Below are 21,402 nucleotides of genomic sequence, written 5' to 3' on the forward strand. Positions count from 1 at the left end.
GCTTCTAGAGGGCTCATGAGAAAGTTAACATTCCTTTAAAGTACCTTTACTTAAAAAATATGAGAGGTTTATAAGGTGAACCTTATATCTCATGACCTTTGATCACTTTTGGAGGAAAGGGGGAGAAGAGTGAGAGGCATCTCAAAACCCAAAGAAGATGCTCAGCTGGCCTTCCATGAGATTGGATTTTACTTAGACATCTGTAAAACAACAAAGAGGGGGAAATTAAGAATGAAATTCTTAGAATAATGTCAGGAAGGTTAAGGCTTAAAATAAACCAAACATTTGGTTGTTGTTCAGTCACTCAGTCATGTTCAACTCTTTGCAATGCCGTGGGCTACAGCGCGACAGGCTTCCCTGCTCTTCACCAACTCCTGGAGCTTGCCCAAACTCATGTCCATTTAGTCAGTGATGCCATCCAACCATCTCATCCTCTGTCATCCCCTTCTCTTCCTACCTTCAAACTTTCCAAGCCTCAGGGTCTTTTCCAATGAGATAGCCACCTTCATATCAGGCTTCAGCTTTAGCATCAGTCCTTCCAGTGAATATTCAGGGTTGATTTCCTTTAGGACTGACTGGTTTGATCTCTTGTCGGAGAGTCTTCTCCAATACCACAGTTCAAAAGCATCAATTCTTCTGCGCTCAGCTTTCTTTATAGTCCAACTCTCATATCCATACATGACTACTGGAAAAACCATGGCCTTGACTAGACAGACATCTGTTGTCAAAGTAATTTCTCTGTTTTTTAATATGCTGTCTGCTTTGGTCATAACTTTCCTTCCAAGGAATAAGCGTCTTTTAATTTCATGGCTGCAGCACTATCTGCAGTGATTTTGGAGCCCCCTCAAAATAAAGTCTCTCACTGTTTCCATTGTTTCCCCATCTATTTACCATGAAGTGATGGGACCAGATGCCATCTTCATTTTTTGAATGTTCTGTTTAAAAAAAACTTTTTCACTCTCCTCTTTCACTTTCATCATCATTAGTTCCTCTTCGCTTCCTGGCATAAGGGTGGTGTCATCTGCACATCTGAGGTTATTGATAATTTTTCCAGCAATCTTGATTCCAGCTTATGCTTCATGCAGCCCAGCATTTCACATGATGTACTCTGCATGGAAGTTAAATAAGTAGGGTGGCAATATATAGCCTTGATGTACTCCTTTCCCAATTTTGAAACAGTCTGTTGTTCCATGTCCAGTTCTAACTGTTGCTTCTTGACCATACAGGTTTCTCTGGAGACAGGTAAGGTGGTCTGGTACTCCTGACTCTTGAAGAATTTTCCACAGTTTGTTGTGATCCACACAGTCAAAGGCTTTAGCATAGTCAATGAAGCAGAATAAGATGTTTTTCTAGGATTCTCTTGCTTTTCCTATGATCCAACAGATGTTGGCAATTTGATCTCTGGTTCCTCTTCCTTTTCTAAATTCAGCTTGCACATCTGGAAGTTCTTGGTTCATGTGCTGTTAAAGCCTAGCTTAGAGAATTTTGAGCATTACTTTGCTAGCATGTGAAATGAATATAATCATATGGTAGTTTGAACATTATTTGGCACTGCCTTTCTTTGGGATTGGAATGAAAACTGACCTTTTCCAGCCCTCTGGCCACTGCTGAGTTTTCCAAATTTGTTGGCATATTGAGTGCAGCACTTTACCAGCATCATCTTTTAGGATTTGAAATATCTCAGCTGGAATTCCATCATCTCCACTAGCTTTGTTTGAAGTGTTGCTTCCTATGGCAACTAAACATGGACAAACACTAAGGGAAGTTGCTGTCATGTTTGGGAAAGGAAAACAAGAAAGCAATAAGCCCAATGACTCAGAGTAATGGGTCATAGTATTATTAGATGAAAGTGAGAGGTAATTCTCTCTCATCTTGTCATATTTGCTCTAATTAGAGACAAAACTTTTCATGCAGAAAAGAAGAAAAATTGCTTAAGAAAATAGAACCCAGACTGGGTGGTTTTTAGGCTCAGATGCATTGCCATACAAGGATATTAAAAGGACTTTCACTTACTGAGTGACCTGTTACTCACGTTCCTTAAACCTCTCTATGCCACAATTTCTTCATCTGTAAAATACAGATAATGATAGTTTTTAATGATAGTATCATTCATTCCTTCATAGATTTGTTGCAAAGATAAAATTAGAATATCCATGTGAAGATATGAAGTGTTTAGCCCAATGCCGGGGCTAGAAAGTACTCAACATATATTGTCATCATTGTTGATTGTGTTTTGTGGTGGTGGTTGTTATTGCTTCCTTTATACTCTCACGTGAACAGGATCTGTTCAACACTGATATGAATACTTTAGATAACATTATGGAAAATACCTTTTCAACTCTATAGTTGATATAGAGATGGGAATGATGATTAATACACTTGAATACAAACTGGAGTTCCAAAGATATTTCACACAACGGCCTTCAGCAGGTCCAACTGTGGCGGAGATAAAGCCTTGTGATTTGGCTCAAAGATTCACTTGCTCAAATATATGATTCATTAGATAGTCACATGACAAACAGTTGGAGACTTCGGATGGTTTCAAGGTCAATCAATATTAGAAAAGAGAATAATCTTGAAACAACTTCTTTTCTTGCTTCCACAGTAGACACAATCAATTGCTCACTCTTTCTGATTAAATAAACTTGAATGACTGATACAGACACAGCAGATCAAAAAGAATATAAATCCCACTATATACTCTCACAGATCAATCCATTTTTGGAGTACAGTATCCCTTAGGACAGCCTAGAGATACACAGGAGACAGAGAAGGAGGTAGAAAGACTTAACTTGGTTTGGAAGCTAGTCACCAGATCAGGTGTGGGAGCAGCTGGGGAAGAAGTTGGCTGGGATGTATCGAAAGTGTGAGAGCATTGGATGAACTAGGCACTTCTCAGTGAATGATACAAATAATCATTTCCAAGAATCCAAGATGGGCATGTTCTAATAGTATATTAGCAGAGAATTTGTGTGGGAATTCCCTGAAAACCAAAAAGAAAGTCACTTAGTAACTACAAATTATCTCTGTATGATGGGACCCCAGGTCATCCAGCCAGAGTTTTCTTTTTCCAAAGAAGCATTACAAAAAAATAGAAAAGAACGTCCTGGTGGATATATATTATAAAACAAACAAAAACCAGAATAGACAATTCTGTAAAAAAGAACCATAGTCCTGTGAACCCAAGAAGCTTCAGGCACAGAATTCATGCACGGAAATAGGTCAGAATTGTGCCCCACACAGGGAGCTCAGCTCAGTGCTCTGTGGCGACCTAGAGGGCTAGGATGGGGGGTGTGAGGGAGGCGCAAGAGGAGAGGTATGCATACAAATAGCTGGTTCACTTCATTGTACAATAGAAACTAATGCAGCATTCTAAAGCAATTATTTGTTTTTGTTGTTGTTCAGTCATTAAGTCGTGTCCAACTCTTTGCAAGTCCATGGGCTGCAGCACCCCAGGCTTCCCTGTCCTTCACTATCTCCCAAACATGAGTTTGCATAATCTCATGTCCATTGAGTCAGTGATGCCATCCACCCATCTCATCCACTGTTGCCCCTTTCTCCTCCTGCCCCCAATCTTTCCAGCGTCAGGATCTTTTCCAATGAGTTGGCTCTTTACATCAGGTGGCTGAATTACTGAAGCTTCAGTATCAAAATATCTGACAGTGTGTATTGTCTTCAGAAGAAAAGTATAAATGTACATATATTAAAAAAAAGAATTGTGCTACAACAAACAGAACATTTAGAATCCCATGGATGACACTAAGACCTTGGATACCAGGGACAACTGCAGCAAGTGTGACTCAGGACCCCCAGAGACTCGTGGTTACCTGGAGTATATTTCGTCCTAGAGTAACAGGGAAAATCAAGGATGCTTGGCCCCTCCCAGTGGAAAAGCTGAGTTGCCTAAATTTTTCCTGCTTTTAAACCTGGATTAATCTGGACTCTAAAGTGGGAATGATCCAAGCAGAGAGAGGATCAAGGAATGCAGCTCTGGCTGAGCTAGGAGAAACACAACACAGAGGAAGTTAAACAGGGACTAGTGCATATCAGGTTTCAGCTCCTGGAAATGATGCTTTAAGCAGAATTTTTACAAGCTGGAGTCTATCCAAATAGGAACTGGGCTCTGGGGGAAATGTCATCTGATAAATAGTTCAAGTAACCAGGGATGTTAGGATGTTTTGACTTGAAAATCAAAGCTCTTAGAAGTCATACAAGAAGCCAGTTTCAAAGAAAAAGTTGCAATTGTAGAAGCAGATTTTCTCTTTCCTCTGAAACTCCGTAAGGAAGAACTAAAACTAAATTATATAAATTCTAGGGGAGAAAGATTTTGTTTCAAATTAAGAAAGGACACATTAATCATCAAACTTGGATGCAAAGGGAATGGGATGGGATGGGCAAAATGGGCAAACTGTTGGCTCTTCCATATTTAATTAGAAGGTGGATGAACATAAACATAAAGTACTTCAGTTAATGGCGTGTGTGCTAAGTCACTTAAGTCATGTGCGACTCTTCGTGTCCCTTATGGACTGTAGCCCAACAGGCTCCTCTGTCCATGGGATTCTCCAGGCAAGAAAACTAGGGTGGGTTGCCATTCCCTTCTCCAGGGGATCTTCCCAACCCAGGGATGAAACTCGCATCTCACACCTACATGCATTGACAGGCAGGTTCTTTACCACTAATACCACCTGGGAAGCCCCAGTTAATGATAAGTCAGGTTAAATGTCCTGTAAAATCCTGCTCTACTCTGAGATTCTGAGGATTTCTATGACATACATGAAATAAATGCTACATGTCTTTAATATGATGGAAATTCTGAGTAAATAATCTGTAGAGGGGAGGAGTTTCACAGAGCGATATTTCAGTCAAGTCTCAAAGTACAGGTAGTATTTGTAAAGAAAGAACAGACTTTTGGACTAAGTGGGAGAAGGAGAGGGTGGGATGACTTGAGAAAATAGCATTGAAACATACACATTAACATATGGAAAAGAGATAGCCAGTGGGAGTTTGGTGTATGACACAAGGCAGTCAAAACCAGTGCTCTGTGACAAGCTGGAGGGATAGAGGGAAGAGGGGGTTCTGAAGGGAGGGGACATATGTATGCCTATGGCCAATTCACACTGATGCATGGCAAAAACCATCACAATATTGTAATTATCTTCCAATTAAAATTTTTTTAAAAAAGAAAGCAAGTCAAAAAAAAGAAAAGTAGTAACTACATTCTAAGGATGAGGAATGATGCAAAGGCAGGAAGGCAGAATTATTTAAGACATCCTGAGTAGACACTGGTTGGACCAGAGTGCTTTATTCATGGAGTAGTCTTTAGTAAAATTAAAATATGAGGTAGGAGCCAAAGAGTGGAATACATTCAACCTATATCCAAATCTTGACTTTACCCTGAAGACAGTGAAGTAGCCAAAGTAAATACATACATGCATACATACATACCAAGGGGGACGGGGGCTAGTCTACTGATTAAAAAGAATTAGTGAGTCAGACAGACCTGCATTCAAATTCCAATCCCATCACTTGTTAGCTGTCATGCCTCTCTAAGTTGTAATCCCCTTATCTGTCTATTAAAGATAATGCTGCTGCTGTTGCTGCTAAGTCACTTCAGTTGTGTCCAACTCTGTGCGACCCCATAGACGGCAGCCCATCAGGCTCCCCCGTCCCCAGGATTCTCCAGGCAAGAACACTGGAGTGGGTTGCCATTTCTTTCTCCAATGCATGAAAGTGAAAAATGAAACTGAAGATGTTCAGTCGTATCTGACTTTTAGCATCCCCATGGACTGCAGCCTACCAGGCTCCTCCGTCCATGGGATTGTCCAGGCAAGAGTACTGGAGTGGGTTGCCATTGTCTTCTATGGATAAAGATAATGAGGGTAATGATATTATTCATCTCATAGACTTGTTTTCAGAATTAAGTGAGCTATTGAATGTAAATCTGATACATACTAAGCAGCAATAAACAATAGCTATAATTATTTTTCAGAGAAGGCAATGGCAACCCACTCCAGTACTCTTGCCTGGACAATCCCATGGACAGAGGAGCCTGGTAGACTGCAGTCCATGGGGACGCTAAAAGTCAGACACGACTGAACGTCTTCACTTTCATTTTTCATTTTCATACATTGGAGAAAGAAATGGCAGCCCAATCCAGTGTTCTTGCCTGGAGTATCCCGGAGACGGGGGAGCCTGATGGGCTGCCGTCTATGGGGTCGCACAGTCGGACATGACTGAAGCGACTTAGCAGCAGCAGCATAATTATTTTTGAAAGAAAAGTGGGGCATGGAGGCAGAGAAAGAGAGAAGGGAAATTCCAAGCATTCAAAACACACTATCCTTCTAAATGGTAAATATTAAAGCAATTATTGATTTGGCTCAATCAAGACTTAATCTATTGTAAACATATCCTCTTAATATCTGTCCTAAACTGCCTCAGAACTCCATAAGAAGCTGGGGAAAAAATTAGAAATAGTCCCGGATTCTTCCTGTTGCATAGTGACAGAATAATTGGTCAAAATATGCAAAAGGGAGATATTTTTCCAATTCTTAAGGAACACAGCTGTCAAAAACTAAGTAAAAGGAGAACTATGTCCAACTCTCCAGATAACCCACAAGTTCTAATTACCTCTTCTTGAAGTTCAGAAAAGGCTTTCTGGAATACTCTTTCATTTTCATCTGTTGAACTCAAAAGACGTGCATTAATCAAGAGAGTCTTATTCAGAGCTTGTTCAGTCTGAAAATTGAAAAGTGCTGTTAAATGATTCATGCCAGGAGGTAGCATGTCAATTTTTCACACTTTTCCAAAACTGTCAGGTATAATATGTGTACACACCTTAGATTTCCTAGTAGTTGCTACGATACCTGCCGCCACCTGCAGGAGTAGGATCATAAGCAGTCCTACGAAAAACTGAAAAAAAAGAAAAGGAAAATATATTCAATATTATCCCCAGTACATTCCTTAACCACCTGGGGACATTTTGGACATGGCACTTCTATCTGCAGTAGGGATCCTAATTACAGTAGGAGTATTAACCATGCTCTTCATTTATTCCACTCTCCGCCTCAAGAATCAAAGTTGGAGCCATTACTGCTCAGAAGCATTTGCTCCAGAGACTGACTAACTGCTACTGCTGCTGCTGCTAAGTCACTTCAGTCGTGTCTGACTCTGTGTGACCCCATAGACAGCAGCCCACCAGGCTCCCCAGTCCCTGGGATTCTCCAGGCAAGAACACTGGAGTGGGTTGCCGTTTCCTTCTCCAATGCATGAAAGTGAAAAGTGAAAGTGAAGTCACTCAGTCATGTCCGACCCTCAGCGACCCCATGGACTGCAGCCTACCAGGCTCCTCTGTCCATGGGATTTTCCAGGCAGAAGTACTGGAGTGGGGTGCCATTGCCTTCTCTGAGACTAAGGAAAATGATTAAAACTAAAATTGAATCATAGGATTGTAGGCATCAGTATGATGTTGAATGGAGGGAAGTTCAAAAACTTAAATGAAGTTGTTTGAATATGATTTTTTTCTTCATCAAATACAAACTCAAACTTCAAGACAAATTTCAGAACTGGCTTCAAAACAATGTCTCTACCACTATGAGAATAACCTGGAGTCTTTTACAAATGTAGTCCTGAAACCTGCCTCAGATATACTGAATTCTAATTTCAGAGGTTCCCACAAATTAATTTTCATAAAAACAAGCTCCTCAAGTAATTAAAGTCCCCAAAGTGCAAATGAGGCCTTATTAACAAAAACCAACCACCAGGGATGATATTAGAGTTCCATTAAAGCTCTCTTATTGAAAAAGCAAGAGGGTTCCAGAAAAACATCTACTTCTGCTTTATTGACTATGCCAAAGCCTTTGACTATGTGGATCACAACAAACTGTGGAAAGTTCTTCAAGAGATGGGAATACCAGACCACCTGACCTGCCTCCCGAGAAATCTATATGCGGGTCAAGAAGCAACAGTTAGAACTGGACATGGAACTACAGACTGGTTCCAAATCGGGAAAGGAGTACATCAAGGCTGTATATTATCACCCTGCTTATTTAACTTCTATGCAGAGTACATCATGAGAAATTCCAGGCTGGATAAAGCACAGCTGGAATCAAGATTGCTAGGAGAAATATCAATAACTTTAGATATGCCGATAACACCACCCTTATGGCAGAAAGTGAAGAAGAACTAAAGAGCCTCTTGATGAAAATGAAAGAAGAGAATGAAAAAGCTGGCTTAAAACTCAACATTCAGAAACTAAGATCATGGCATCCAGTCCTATCACTTGATGGCAAACAGATGGGGAACAATGGAAACAGTGAGAGACTTTATTTTGAGGGGGCTCCAAAATCACTGCAGATAGTGACTGCAGCCATGAAATTAAGAGACACTTGCTCCTTGGAAGAAAAGCTATGACAAACTTAGACAGAATATTAAAAAACAGAGACATTAATTTGACAACAAAGGTCCATGTAGTCAAAACTATGGTTTTTCCAGTAATCATGCATAGATGTGATAGTTGGACCATAAAGAAAGCTGATCACCAAAGAACTGATGCTTTTGAACTGTGGTGTTGGAGAAGACTCTTGAGAGTCCCTAGGACTGCAAGATCCAACCAGTCCATCCTAAAGGAAATCAGTCCTAAATGTTCATTGGAAGGACTGATGCTGAAGCTGAAACTACAATACTTTGGCCACCTGATGCAAAGAGCTGACTCATATGAAAAGACGCCGATGCTGGGAAAGATTGAGGGCAGGAGAAGGGGACGACAGAAGATGAGATGGTTGGATGGCATTACCGACTCGACGGACATGAGTTTGAGCAAGCTCCAGGAGTTGGTGACAGACAGGGAGGCCTGGCGTGCTGCAGTCCATGGGGTCACAAAGAGTCTGATATGACTGAGAGACTGAGCTGAACTGAACTGAAAGCTCTTTTACCTTGCCTCATAATAAACCATTAGTTAAAAACCATCAGGGACTGACACAATGCTTCTTTTATTAGAGAAGAAACAAGTTCAGATGAGCTCTGATAAACTCTTATGTCAGATTTCTATCTAATAAATACTTGAATTAAAAAAATTTTTTTTCTATATCCTCTTTATTATTTTCTACTATGTATGTGTTCAAAGTAAATTATCTGTCGGTTATCTCTACCCAAATTATCCTTGAAGATTTCTAAAAGACAAATCTGATTATCTCATGTCCTTACAATTTTCTTAGCATAGACTGTGGTTTGACTCTAGTCCACACTCAGACCCACCTTCCATCATTTACTGAAAATAGTCCTTACACACTCTAGCCATACCCAAAATTTTTCAGTCCCCAAAGATATACTGCCAGCCTCTCTCCCTGGAAAGCTCATCACACCCTTATACATACAAACACCTTATCCACTTCTGCTTCCAGCTTGAAGGTTCCCTCCTCTATCATTGCTCTTTTCTTCTTGGACCACCTTTGCTGTAGCTAATTGTTTACTTGTTAGTCTTCCTTATGGGTTCCATGACGTGATGGGAATGATTGCCACGATCTTAGTTTTCTGAATGTTGAGCTTTAAGCCAACTTTTTCACTCTCCACTTTCACTTTCATCAAGAGGCTCTTTAGTGCTTCTTCACTTTCTGCCATAATGGTGGTGACATCTGCATATCTGAGGTTATTGAGATTTCTCCCAGCAATCTTGATTCCAGCTTGTGCTTCTTCCAGCACAGCATTTCTCATGATGTACTCTGCATATAAGTTAAATAAGCAGGGTGACAATATACAGCCTTGACGTACTCCTTTCCCAATCTGGAACCAGTCTGTCATTCCATGTCCAGTTCTAGCTGTTGCTTCCTGACCTGCATAGAGATTTCTCAAGAGGCAGGTCAGGTGGTCTGATTTTCCCATCTCTTTCAGAATTCTCCACAGTTTATGATCCACATAATCAAAGGTTTTGGCATAGTCGATAAAGCAGAAGTAGACGTTTTTCTGGAACTCTCTTGCTTTTTCCATGATCCACTGGATGTTGGCAATTTGATCTCTGGTTCCTCCACTTTTTCTAAAACCAGCTTGAACATCTGGAAGTTCACAGTTCATGTATTGCTGAAGCCTGGCTTGGAGAATTTTAAGCATTACTTTACTAGCATGTGAGATGAGTGCAATTGTGCAGTAGTTTGAGCATTTTTTGGCATTGCCCTTCTTTGGGATTGGAATGAAAACTGACCTTTTCCAGTCCTGTGGCCTCTGCTGAGTTTTCCAAATTTGCTGGCACATTGAGTGTAGCACTTTCACAGCATCATCTTTTAGGCTTTGAAATAGCTCAACTGGAACTCCATCACCTCCACTAGCTTTGTTCGTAGTGATGCTTCCTAAGTCCCACTTGACTTTGCATTCCAGGATGTCTGGTTCTAGGTGAGTGATCACACCACTGCGATTATCTGGGTCATGAATATCTTTTTTGTACAGTTCTTCTGTGTATTCTTGCCATCTCTTCCTAGTATCTTCTGCTTCCATTAGGTCCATAACATTTCTGTCCTTTATTGAGCCCATCTTTGCATGAAATATTCCCTTGGTAGCTCTAATGTTCTTGAAGAGCTCTCTAGTCTTTCCTGTTAAATTGTTTTCCTGTCTATCTTTGCACTGGTCACTGAGGAAAGCTTTCTTATCTCCCCTTGCTATTCTTTGGAACTCTGCATTCAAATAGGTATATCTATCCTTTTTTCCTTTGCTTTTCACTTCTCTTCTTTTCACATCTATTTGTAAGGCCTCCTCAGACAGCCATTTTTCCTTTTTGCATTTTTCATTTTCTTTTTCTTGGGGATGGTCTTGATCACTGCCTCCCCCTGTACAATGAAACTGAGTTCTGTCCATAGTTCTTCAGGCACTCTGTCTATCAGATCTAGTCCCTTAAATCTATTTCTCACTTCCATGGTATAATCGTAAAGAATTTGACTTAGGTCATACCTGAATGGTCTAGTGGTTTTCCCTACTGTCTTCAATTTAAGTCTGAATTTGGCAATAAAGAGTTCATGATCTGAGCCACAGTCTCCTCCTGGTCTTGTTTTTGCTGACTGTATAGAGCTTCTTCATCTTTGGCTGCAAAGAATATAATCAATCTGATTTCAGTGTTGGCCATCTGGTGATGTCCATGTATAGAGCCTTCTCTTGTGTTGTTGAAGAGGGTGTTTGCTATGACCAGTGCATTTTCTTGGCAAAATTCTGTTAGCCTTTGCCCTGCTTCAATCTGTACTTCAAGGCCAAATTTGCCTGTTACTCCAGGTGTTTCTTGACTTCCTACTTTTGCATTCCAGTCCCCTATAATGAAAAAGATGTCTTTTTTGGGTGTTAGTACTAAAAGGTCTTGTAGGTCTTCATTAGAACCATTCAGCTTCAGCTTCTTCAGTGTTACTGGTTGGGGCATAGACTTGGATTACTTCTCTCATGGTACCCTCTAATTTGAGATAATTATATTAGCTTCCACAACCAAACCCTCTAAATTAAGTGAGAGACTTACATCAACCTTCACAAGTCCTTCTTACAGATAATCGGGATGGGAGATAATCCTCCAAAGTCTGAAGGTTGGGTATTGGGATGCATTGGGAAAACTCACCAAAATCATCATGAACTGGTTTTCTTTCATGGCACCACAGCATCCCAGGAAACCCAGAATCATGATGACAGCACCCACAAAAATTAATATATTCACAGCAATAAAGAGGTTAAGGTCAGCATCCCCAGGAGCGAGAATCTGAAAATGAAAAAGAGATTAATGACAGAAAATTCCTTTTCTTAATATTTACTATTCAACAAACATCCACTGGGGAACTGCTATGTGCCAAATCTTGTTCTAAGACACCAAGATGCCATAGTGACATAAACAAGCAGAAATTCCTGCCTTTAAGGAGCTTACCTTCTATTGAGATGTTACTTGTGCAATGTTCCAATTTTATGCCTTTTGAAGATTTATATTGGGTGGAAGAAATGCAATAGGCTTTCAAATAAAAATTTTTTAAAGTTTAGAAGGATCAGTTTTATCCATGATGTGATCTTTGATTGGCATATTTTGTGTTTTATACCTAAGTAGCATCATAAATATGTTTTTATGGTAGTCTAGTTAAATTATAAAGCCTAAATTCCTCAAACTACTGATTCAACAGTATGAGTAAATCTTTAAAACATTATGTTGAGATAAATGTACCATATTCAAAAGAGTGACTGCTGTATAATTCCATTTATATGGCAATCCAGAAAGATAAATCTATGAAAAAATAAACAAATGGGATCTCATCAAACTTACAAGCTTATGCATAGCAAAGGAAACCATAAACAAAACAAAAAGACAACCTACAAAATGGGAGAAAATATTTGCAAACAATGCGACCTACAAGGGATCAATTTACAAAAGATACAAATAACTCATGCTATCAACAGCAACAACAACAAAAACAACCCAATCAAAAAATGGGCAGAAGAACTAAATGGACATTTCTACAAGAACATAAAGATAGCTAACACACATGTAAAAGGTGCTCAATATAGCTTGCTATTAAAGAAATGCAAATCAAAACTATAATGAGATATCTCATATCAATTAGAATGGCCATCATGAAGTCTACAAAAAAGTGAGGGAGAGGGTGTGGAGAAAAGGGATCCCTCCTACATGGTTGGTGGGATGTAAGCTGGTGCAGTCACTATACGAAGCACTATGGAGGTTCCTCAAAAACTAAAAGTAGAGTAGCCATATTACCCAGCAATCCTAGTCCTAGGCATATATCTGGATAAAACTATAAGTCAAAAAAATATGCATCCTTATGTTCAAAGCAACACTATTCACAACAGCCAAGACATGGGAACAGCCTAAATGTCCATCAGTGGATGAATGGATAAAGAAGATATGCTACATATGCTATTTAAAATAGCTAGGACATAGAAGCAACCTAGATGTCCGTTGACAGATGAATGGATAAAGAAGTTGTGGTGTATATACAAAATGGAATGTTATTCAGCTATAAAAAGAAATGCATTTGAGTCAGTTCCAATGAGATGGATGGACCTAGAGCTTATTATACAGAGTGAAGTCAAAAAGAGAAAGACAAATATCATTATTAATGCATATAGAGAGAGTCTAGAAAGATGGTACTGACGGTCCTATTTACAGGGCAGCAAAAGAGATGCAGACATAAAGGACAGACTTTTGGTTACAGTAGACAGGGGAGAAGGTGGGATGACTGGAGAGAGTAGTAGTGAAACATATACATTACCATATGTAAAATGTAGTCAGTGGGAATTTGCTGTATGATGCAGGAAACCCAAAGCCAGTGCTCTGTGATAATCTAGAAGGGTGGGATGGAGAGGGAGGTGGGAGGGAGGTTTAAGAGAGATGGAACAGATGTATACCTATGGCTGATTCATGTTGATGTATGGCAGAAATCATCACAATATTGTAAAGTAATTATTCTCCAATTAAAAATAAAATAAAAAAATTTTTAAAGAAGATATGCTCTGCTATTCATACAAGGTCTGATACTCAACATTGTCTGATATTCATACAATGCTACACACACATACACACACACACATACTCACAATATGGAATACTACTCAGCCATTAAAAAGAATAAAGTAATGCCATTTGCAGTAATATCAAAGACCCCAGAGATTATCATAGTAAATAAAGTAAGTCAGAAAGAGAAAGATAAATACCATATCATATAACTTATATGCAGAATCTAAAATATGACACAAATGAACTTTTATGAAACAGACTCACAGACATAGAGCACAGACTTGTGGTTGCCAAGGGGGAGGTGGGGTGGGAGGGGATGGAGTGGGAATTTGAGGTTAACAGATGAAAACTATTATATACAGAATGAGTAAACAACAAGGCCCTACTGTATAGCACAGGGAACTGTATTCAATATTCTGTGATAAACCTAATGGAAAAGAATATTTTAAAAGAATGTATATATATATATATGTACAGTATAATTAAATCACTTTTCTGTACAGCAGAAGTTAACATAACATTGTAAATCAACTATATTTTTATTTTTAAAAAATATCCAGATGGGGAATTAAAAAAAGAGTAGATAAATCTAAGCTATGGTGATAGGAATCAGAGCAGTGGTGGACTTTGAGCAGAGTATCAAGTAAAGAGGGAACAGACTGCAAAGGGATATGAGGAAACTTTCATGAGTTAATAAAAATTCTTCTCATTTTGATTGTAATAGTGATTACAGAGGTCTATACATTTGCCAAAACAAGCCAACCGTATTTTAAACTAAGAAAATAAGTCTAGCTCCTGATATTCCATATCAAGTCTATCTTGTTCCCAGGAAATATAGTCTATAGTCTTCCAGAAACTCTTCATTTTGCCTGACTATTTAGAAATGGGATATTGAGGAAAACATCTTAGGTCTCTTTATGATGGGCTGGACAAGCAACCCTGCATAATTTGGTTCTTCTCTTCCCCACATACATAACCTTCATCACCATCATAACACCTAGCCTCAATCTATCTCTTGCTCTACAGATATGACCAGAAGCAAATCACAATGAAACAATGAAACCTTGTGCCTGCGTGATATATGAATGCTGTGAGCAACCCATTCATCTCTCAGGAGCTTTATCTACTGGATTATTTCTAGGCAGACCACTAGTTCTTACACTAGCTAAGAAGGTGCCTTCTGGCATCTGCGGCACAGCATGCAGATGTGTGCCTTTAAAAGGAAATACCAAAACACAGACTACTACTACTACTCACTACTACTCATGACCTTTACATTTGTAAAGACTTTTAAAATCAATTCATAGCCTAGACAAAGCCTTTGTTTGACAATCAGAAGGAAGGAATGTGCCAAAGATGTAAGTGCACTAAAAACAAAATCTATATTCTATATATATTCAGAGTCTTTATAAATTAGTTTCTAAACATGAAAGTCAACTAACTTTACTGGGCTCCAGTTTCCCACTTATGAAAGGAATTAGGTCAGCCTCTGTGAATACCCAATGCTTCTTTTGTCTTTAAGAGTTGATGCTTACAGATAGTGTTTCAATTGCATATTTAGAAAGCTTGGTTATGTCCTAAAGATTTTTTTGCCTCTTTTTCAGGCTTTTCTGGGTTCTTTTTTTTTTTTTTTAATTGGTTTGCTTGTTAAGATTGGAGCTAAGAAATCAGTTTTGTTAGTAACCAGGCATGGCATCTGAGTAAAGACAGATAACAATCCAAAAAAGCAGCATCAGGAAACCTGGTCTACCCACTCACCATCAAGGTGGTTTCATGACATCGTAGCCAGTCAGGAAAACCCTAAGATATCCAAGACAGTTGAAGCTTCACCAGCTGAGTTATCAGTACTTTGGTCAGACAACCCAGATATAGAAACAGTAGGTCAAATAGCTACCAGTGAGACATGAACAGCATGTTGTTGCTGTTATTTAGTTACTCAGTTGTGTCTGAATCTTTGTGACTCCACAGACTGTAACCTGCCAGGTTCCTCTGTCCATGGGATTTTCTGGGCAGGAATACTGGAATGGGTTGCCATTTCCTTTTCCAGGGGATCTTCCCAACCCAGGGATGGAACTCTTATCTCTTGAGTTTCCTGCATTGGCAGGCGGGTTCTTTACCACTGAGCCACCTGGGAGGTCCCTGGAGTGTGGCCAGCACTTATTTGGCAGGTAATGAAGCACTTCTAGGAGAAGGCAATGGCACCCCACTCCAGTACTGTTGCCCGGAAAATCCCATGGACGGAGGAGCCTGGTAGGCTGCAGTCCATGGGGCCCTTAAGAATCAGACACGACTGAGTGACTTCACTTTCACTTTCCACTTTCATGCATTGGAGAAGGAAATGGCAACCCACTCCAGTGTTCTTGCCTGGAGAATCCCATGGACGGAGAAGCCTGGTGGGCTGCAGTCCATGGGGTCGCACAGAGTCAGACACGACTGAAGCGACTTGGCGGCGGTGGCGGCGGAAGCACTTCTATGAGACTGATCTGGGCATAGCGACCCTCTACCAACGTGGCCAGAAAGCAATGTGCTGGCTACCTGACGATCACTGTTTTAAGACCAGCCCAACAAGTGGCTATTCTTATTTAGAAACAAAATGAAAATTTGAGTTCAGGTATTTGTTTCAGGGGATAGATGTGTGTGCATGGTGGCTTAGTCATGTCCGACTCTTTGCAACCCCATGGACTGTAGCCCGCCAGGCTCCCCTGTCCATAGGATTCTCCAGGCGAGAATACTGGAGTGGGTTGCCTTTTCCTTCTATAAGGGATCTTCCTGACCCAGGGATTGAACCCGCATCTCCTGCGTTGATTGGCAGGCAGATTCTTACCACTGTGCCACCTGGGAAGCCCTCGGGGGAGAGACAGCAGAGTTTTAAAAGCTGTCTTGGAAGAACACTGTCTCTATGTGTCTTCGGATGAGGGGGGAATTTCTATAGGAAAGGACAGAACCTTGAAGAAGAAGGCTCAGGGTCCTCTTTGGATTATAAGGGATCTCCTAGGATGGCTGCACATACACTTTGCCTCCTGCAGGGCTGAGTTCATCCTGAGGGAGAACAAGGCATCTCTAGGGGACACTTTAGCACCCATGGCTTTGCTAAAAGCTGTGCACAAAGACATCCTGGCATCCTTTTTTTCTGTGTTTGCTCTCAGGTCTCCTTCTAAAACTTCTCCTGTTTTTCCAGTAGTAAAATTTGGTTCTCTGCACAGTCTTGATTCTTTGTCACTGACTTTGAATAAATATGTCAATTTCTCATCTGTCAAGCTGGTTAAAGTTGTCCTGGAAAATACTGCCTTTTGTTTAGGGATAGAGACAGAGTAAAAGAGTCAAAATATAACTCAAGATGATGTCTAGCTCTATTAACTCATTCTTATCCCCAGATTTGGAGTAATTATCTCAAGGACAGCTCTTTAATACATTCAATGTGTGTGATTTCTGAGACTAAACACCAAGTTTGTTTACCAGAAGCACTGAGGGGAAATACAGCATTCCCATATCTACCAGAAACATAATAAAATTTTAAAATGAAATACAGGTGGCACACCCATCTTAAAAAAGGCCAAAGTACCCTCTAAATCAATGGCTGTTCATCTCTGTGCTTATTTATGAGTTCCCAAGTCAGACACCAGTTTCTCAATGATTCTATACATTTTTGAATACTGTTCTTGGCTCAAATTTCAGAATCCAAGGACATCAAGAAGTCACAGTTATATTTATCAGTATAAAACAACAAAGTCCAGATGGAATAGACTGTTATCAACTCATTGTCACACCTGTCTCCGACTCAGTGTCCTCACCATGGCGAGGCTCAGAATGAAGATGTGCTTAATCACCACTGTGATTTTCTGGGTTCTCTAATGGTAGAAAGCAAATTTTAAAGGAAAGGAAAGAAAGGGAAAAGAAAGAAAGAGGGAAGGAGGAAAGAAAAGGAGGGAAAGAAAGAAGGAAAAACAGGAAAGAAACAGTGAGAGAGAGAGAAGGTGAGGGGAAAAAAAAAAAAAGAAAGGTCCAGAAAACCCACCCATTTTAGGAAAAAGAATCAGAAGAGATGTCAGCTTGTTTTTTCTTTCAACTAGGTTATTATGTCTAATAGCATATAATTGCGCCATGGTCAAATAAGTTTTAATAGATAATACATTACCTGAATTTTTGTTTTAAGAATATCTTAATACTTATTAGATAGGAACTGATATTCCTATTAAAGAGGAAACTTTACTTGGGCAAACACTTTGAAATGGCCCTAGAAGTAGATAGAATATGTGAGCCTGAACAGTGGCGAGAATCCAGATAACAGAGTACAAGGTAACTGCCCTGCAAGAGGTAAGAATCATAATCTCGAGGGTGGAACATCCCTGAGAAGAAGGGAGACAGGAGAAAGGAAACAGGGAAGTCAGGAAATGGTGCCAGGCACCTGTGCTTACTAAAATTGACAGAACAACCCCCCACACACACCCTCCCCACCCCCACCCCCACCCCCACACTCTTTCCACACTGTGACACTGTGGTATGGAACAGAAACCATGTGTATGGAAATAAAGACTAGAGACAGAATTAACTGTATGAACTAAACTTCCTCCAGACCTGCAGAAATCCTGATAAGTGCTTTGGCAGCCATGGAATGGCATGTGGTGGGAGAAATGGGATCCTGCTAATCTTATCTTGATGTCAGGAAGTTGGACATCACCAGTCAACTGCTGAGTTACATGGCTATGACCAGCCTTTTACTGTTACAGGGGATTACCCTCAACACCAGCTGCCCAAGTCATTACAGCTATCTTTGAATTTTGCTGCCTTTAAAACAGTTAAAAAAACAAAACAGATTCAAGAAATTATTCTCCAAGAGAACATCTTACCGTCTTTCCTTTTGGAGTACCACCTCACCTGGGAATCAGCCAAATTAATTGTCAATGTCTTGTACAAAAATTTCTCTTGGTTGGAGAGACAAAGCAGTCTATATCCTGTAGATAATTTCAGGCTATACTTTAACAAATAATGAAGAAGGCTAATTTCTGCTTTGGCCCCTTCTCACCTCTACTTTAAATGCAATCTTCCTATTTGGGGAATAACATCCTCTCCGTTCTCCAGAAGGACTCATTAATGCCTAACACAGTGCCAGGCACAGAGTGAGTAACCTTGATTAATTAAATTATAAAATCACTTAGCACAAATAATTATGTGAGGCAGTTAGGAAAATACTATAAAAACATTTTATTATTATCATTACTTTCATCGCTGTAAGAGAAATAAACTACTTTGTCAGTGGAATAACATATTTATTTACCTCTTGACCAATTTTCCCTGCTCGTATTGAAATAGCTACAGAAAGGATAATGGCACCACATAGCTGCAGAAAAAAGGAAAAAAAAAAGTTAGAGTGTGCCTAAGATAAACTAAAACTCTAATTCCATACAACCCTAGCCATCTGCTTACAATGGTTTATCATTAATTCTACCATTATAACCTAAAATACATAAATGAGGAATATTCATGTATAGATAATTGCTTGAATGTTCCACTGTAGTTGGAAAGTTTGATAAGAATAATCTGTTTCCCATTCACAGTCATTCATAAGTCTAGGACAAGAAGTCATCTTCACTATCGAGGACAGGAAAGATGGTTTTCCATATTTCAACTCTGTTTTTGCTAGATTTAAGCATGCAAAGGGCTTCCAGGTGGTGCAGTGGTAAAAAATCCACCTGCCAACACAGGAGACACAAGAGACCTGGGTTCGATCCCTGGATTGGGAAGATCCCCTGGAGTAAGAAATGGTAACCTGCTCCAGTATTCTTGCCTGGAAAATTCCATGGACAGAGGAGACTCGTGGACTAGAGTCCACGGGGTCACAGAGAGTCAGACACGACTGAGCACACACATGCACACTCACACAACATACAAAAGTAATGTCATAACAGTTTTAAGAAAAAATATCCTTATCAGGCCTCTGGGCTTGTCTCTCAGAAGCTGTCTTAAACCTAAAAGGAAGGGTGTAACTGATAATCACCAAACATTCCTACAAGATTCAAGTCAGATACATGTTCTACAGGCAATAGTAGAACGTTTGACAAAATTTGCAATTAAACAACAATGGTTTACAACACTTTTTGTGCCCAAAGAAACTCTTTAAAATAAGGTCTTTTAGGTAGTAAAGCTTACCCAGAGAAGAGGAACGATGAGGAACAGTATCTAAAGTCTTAAGTTCCTGTAAGGACTGTACCAGATTATTTAATTTGGACCAAGGCCAACACATAAAATGTGAAACACATTTTACTTTAGTGTAAGAAAAAACCTTGTCTTTTAGGTTTGGGTTTTTTGTTTTGTTTGTTTATGATATAAATGTTGTAGCCTTAAAAAAAATCAAAGATCTATTATTAGACAGAGATGCTGAGAACAAGCCTGGTAACCGACAGACACAGCATAGACCTTAGAGGAGTTTCCAGACTATTCTGGCCTCATGGTGCTCTGACAGAGAAATGTCTGAGTCCTCCAAACCCCGTGACCTGGTGGCATCCTTGCTTTCATGCATGCTTGGGCTGTATGCTCCAAACCCCCAAAGAGCTGTTTCGCTGAGTGGCTTCTCATTACATTTGGTGTGGAAGCAGACTCAGGGCTTTGTGAAAGCAATAGTAAGTGCAATGAGTGGCTAAACCTATGCTCCCTAATAGATCTCAGAAACCACCTAAATTCAAACACTTCATTTCAATAAAGAAACTGGAATCTCCCAAGAGATAACTGTCACATGGCGAAAATCCAGCACCACTCCAAATTTAGCCCTGCCCTTACTTCAACCCGACACACACAACGGAAAACCAAAGCTTTCTACCAGAGAACTCCTAGCCAAAGCACCAAATAACCTATATAATTTAGTAATCTTATGGGTGTGCACATACACACTGTAAAACACAAAACATTGAAAAAAACAGACTTTAGAGTCTGAAAACCCTTCTTACTTCTTTTTCTTCTTTCTGCTAAATCCTAATTTCATTTGCAGATGGAGATCAATGCTCATTTTAGCGGTTCTTGTTAATAAATAAATCTGTAAGAATTTATGTCAAATGATAATGAGACCCTCTGGGATTTTTAGTAATTTTATAACAGTTGGATTTTTATTTGTTATTTCAATTTGTTGACTGACATTTTTCTTTCTTTCTCTTTTTCTCCCTTTCACAGGTAGATTTAGGTTAATTGTCTTAATAGTCACTCTGACTTTCAGCTTTAACTGAAAATAACATTAATTATATGAATAGTTATTATGATTATATTTACTTGACTTTTTAATGAAATTATGCATGAGACAATTTTAAGAAATGCATAATTTATTAATTAAATTAATTAAATAACTTTTATATCAAGAATAATCAATCTAGAGTCATGATTGATACTAATTTGTTTTATCCCAATTGTTGTAACACTGACCTTCATAATGGTTCTTGGAGCCCTTTCTCCAGTTTGACTTAAAGCATTCACTCTTGATCTTTTTATAATGTCTTAAATAATTTGGAGTATTAATTAAAAAATAAGCATCCAGGTCTGTCCTCCTCTCTGTTGTTAAGGTTGTGAAAGGAAATGAAGTGATATATTGGGCCCCCAGGTCCCCACAGTGGATACTGCAGAACTTACTAGGCCTTCTTCATCCACTTCACCCCCCTTTCTGGTTTCTCTTTGAAGAAAGTCATTTTTGTTGCCACTCAGCTCTCCTGAGACATCTTTCTTTCTATGAAATTAGGATGCAGTTGGTCTGAACCAGCATTCTACGTAATTAGGTAATTGACACTTGCTTAAGAGTATGCTATGGACTGAGTTATGTGGCCCCTAACTTTCTACGTTGAAACCCTAATCCCCAACATGACTATATTTGGGGTATGTACCCAAAGTGGAGTGAGCACCTCCCTCTAGCCCCACAGATTTCTTGTTCCAGGAGGTTGAAAAAGGATAAG

The 21,402-nt window shown here is 39.5% G+C and overlaps 1 protein-coding gene across 1 annotated transcript in view; it reads right to left on the reverse strand.

Moving 5' to 3' along the window:
* The window catches only part of TSPAN8 (tetraspanin 8), a 34,967-nt gene that overhangs the window by 7,243 nt on the left and 6,322 nt on the right, over positions 1-21,402 (reverse strand). Inside the window, exons 2-5 of the mRNA XM_086403699.1 lie at positions 18,750-18,812; positions 11,579-11,716; positions 6,835-6,909; positions 6,628-6,735 (exon numbers count right to left, since the gene is read on the reverse strand). Of these exons, the coding sequence (XP_086259825.1) occupies positions 6,628-6,735; positions 6,835-6,909; positions 11,579-11,716; positions 18,750-18,812 (384 nt within the window). The remainder of the gene's footprint in view (positions 1-6,627; positions 6,736-6,834; positions 6,910-11,578; positions 11,717-18,749; positions 18,813-21,402) is intronic.

The sequence above is a fragment of the Bos grunniens genome, chromosome 5 (assembly GCF_055505025.1).
Source record: "Bos grunniens cultivar Pamir isolate PY7600 chromosome 5, Bosgru_T2T1.0, whole genome shotgun sequence".
Lineage (NCBI taxonomy): Eukaryota > Metazoa > Chordata > Mammalia > Artiodactyla > Bovidae > Bos > Bos grunniens.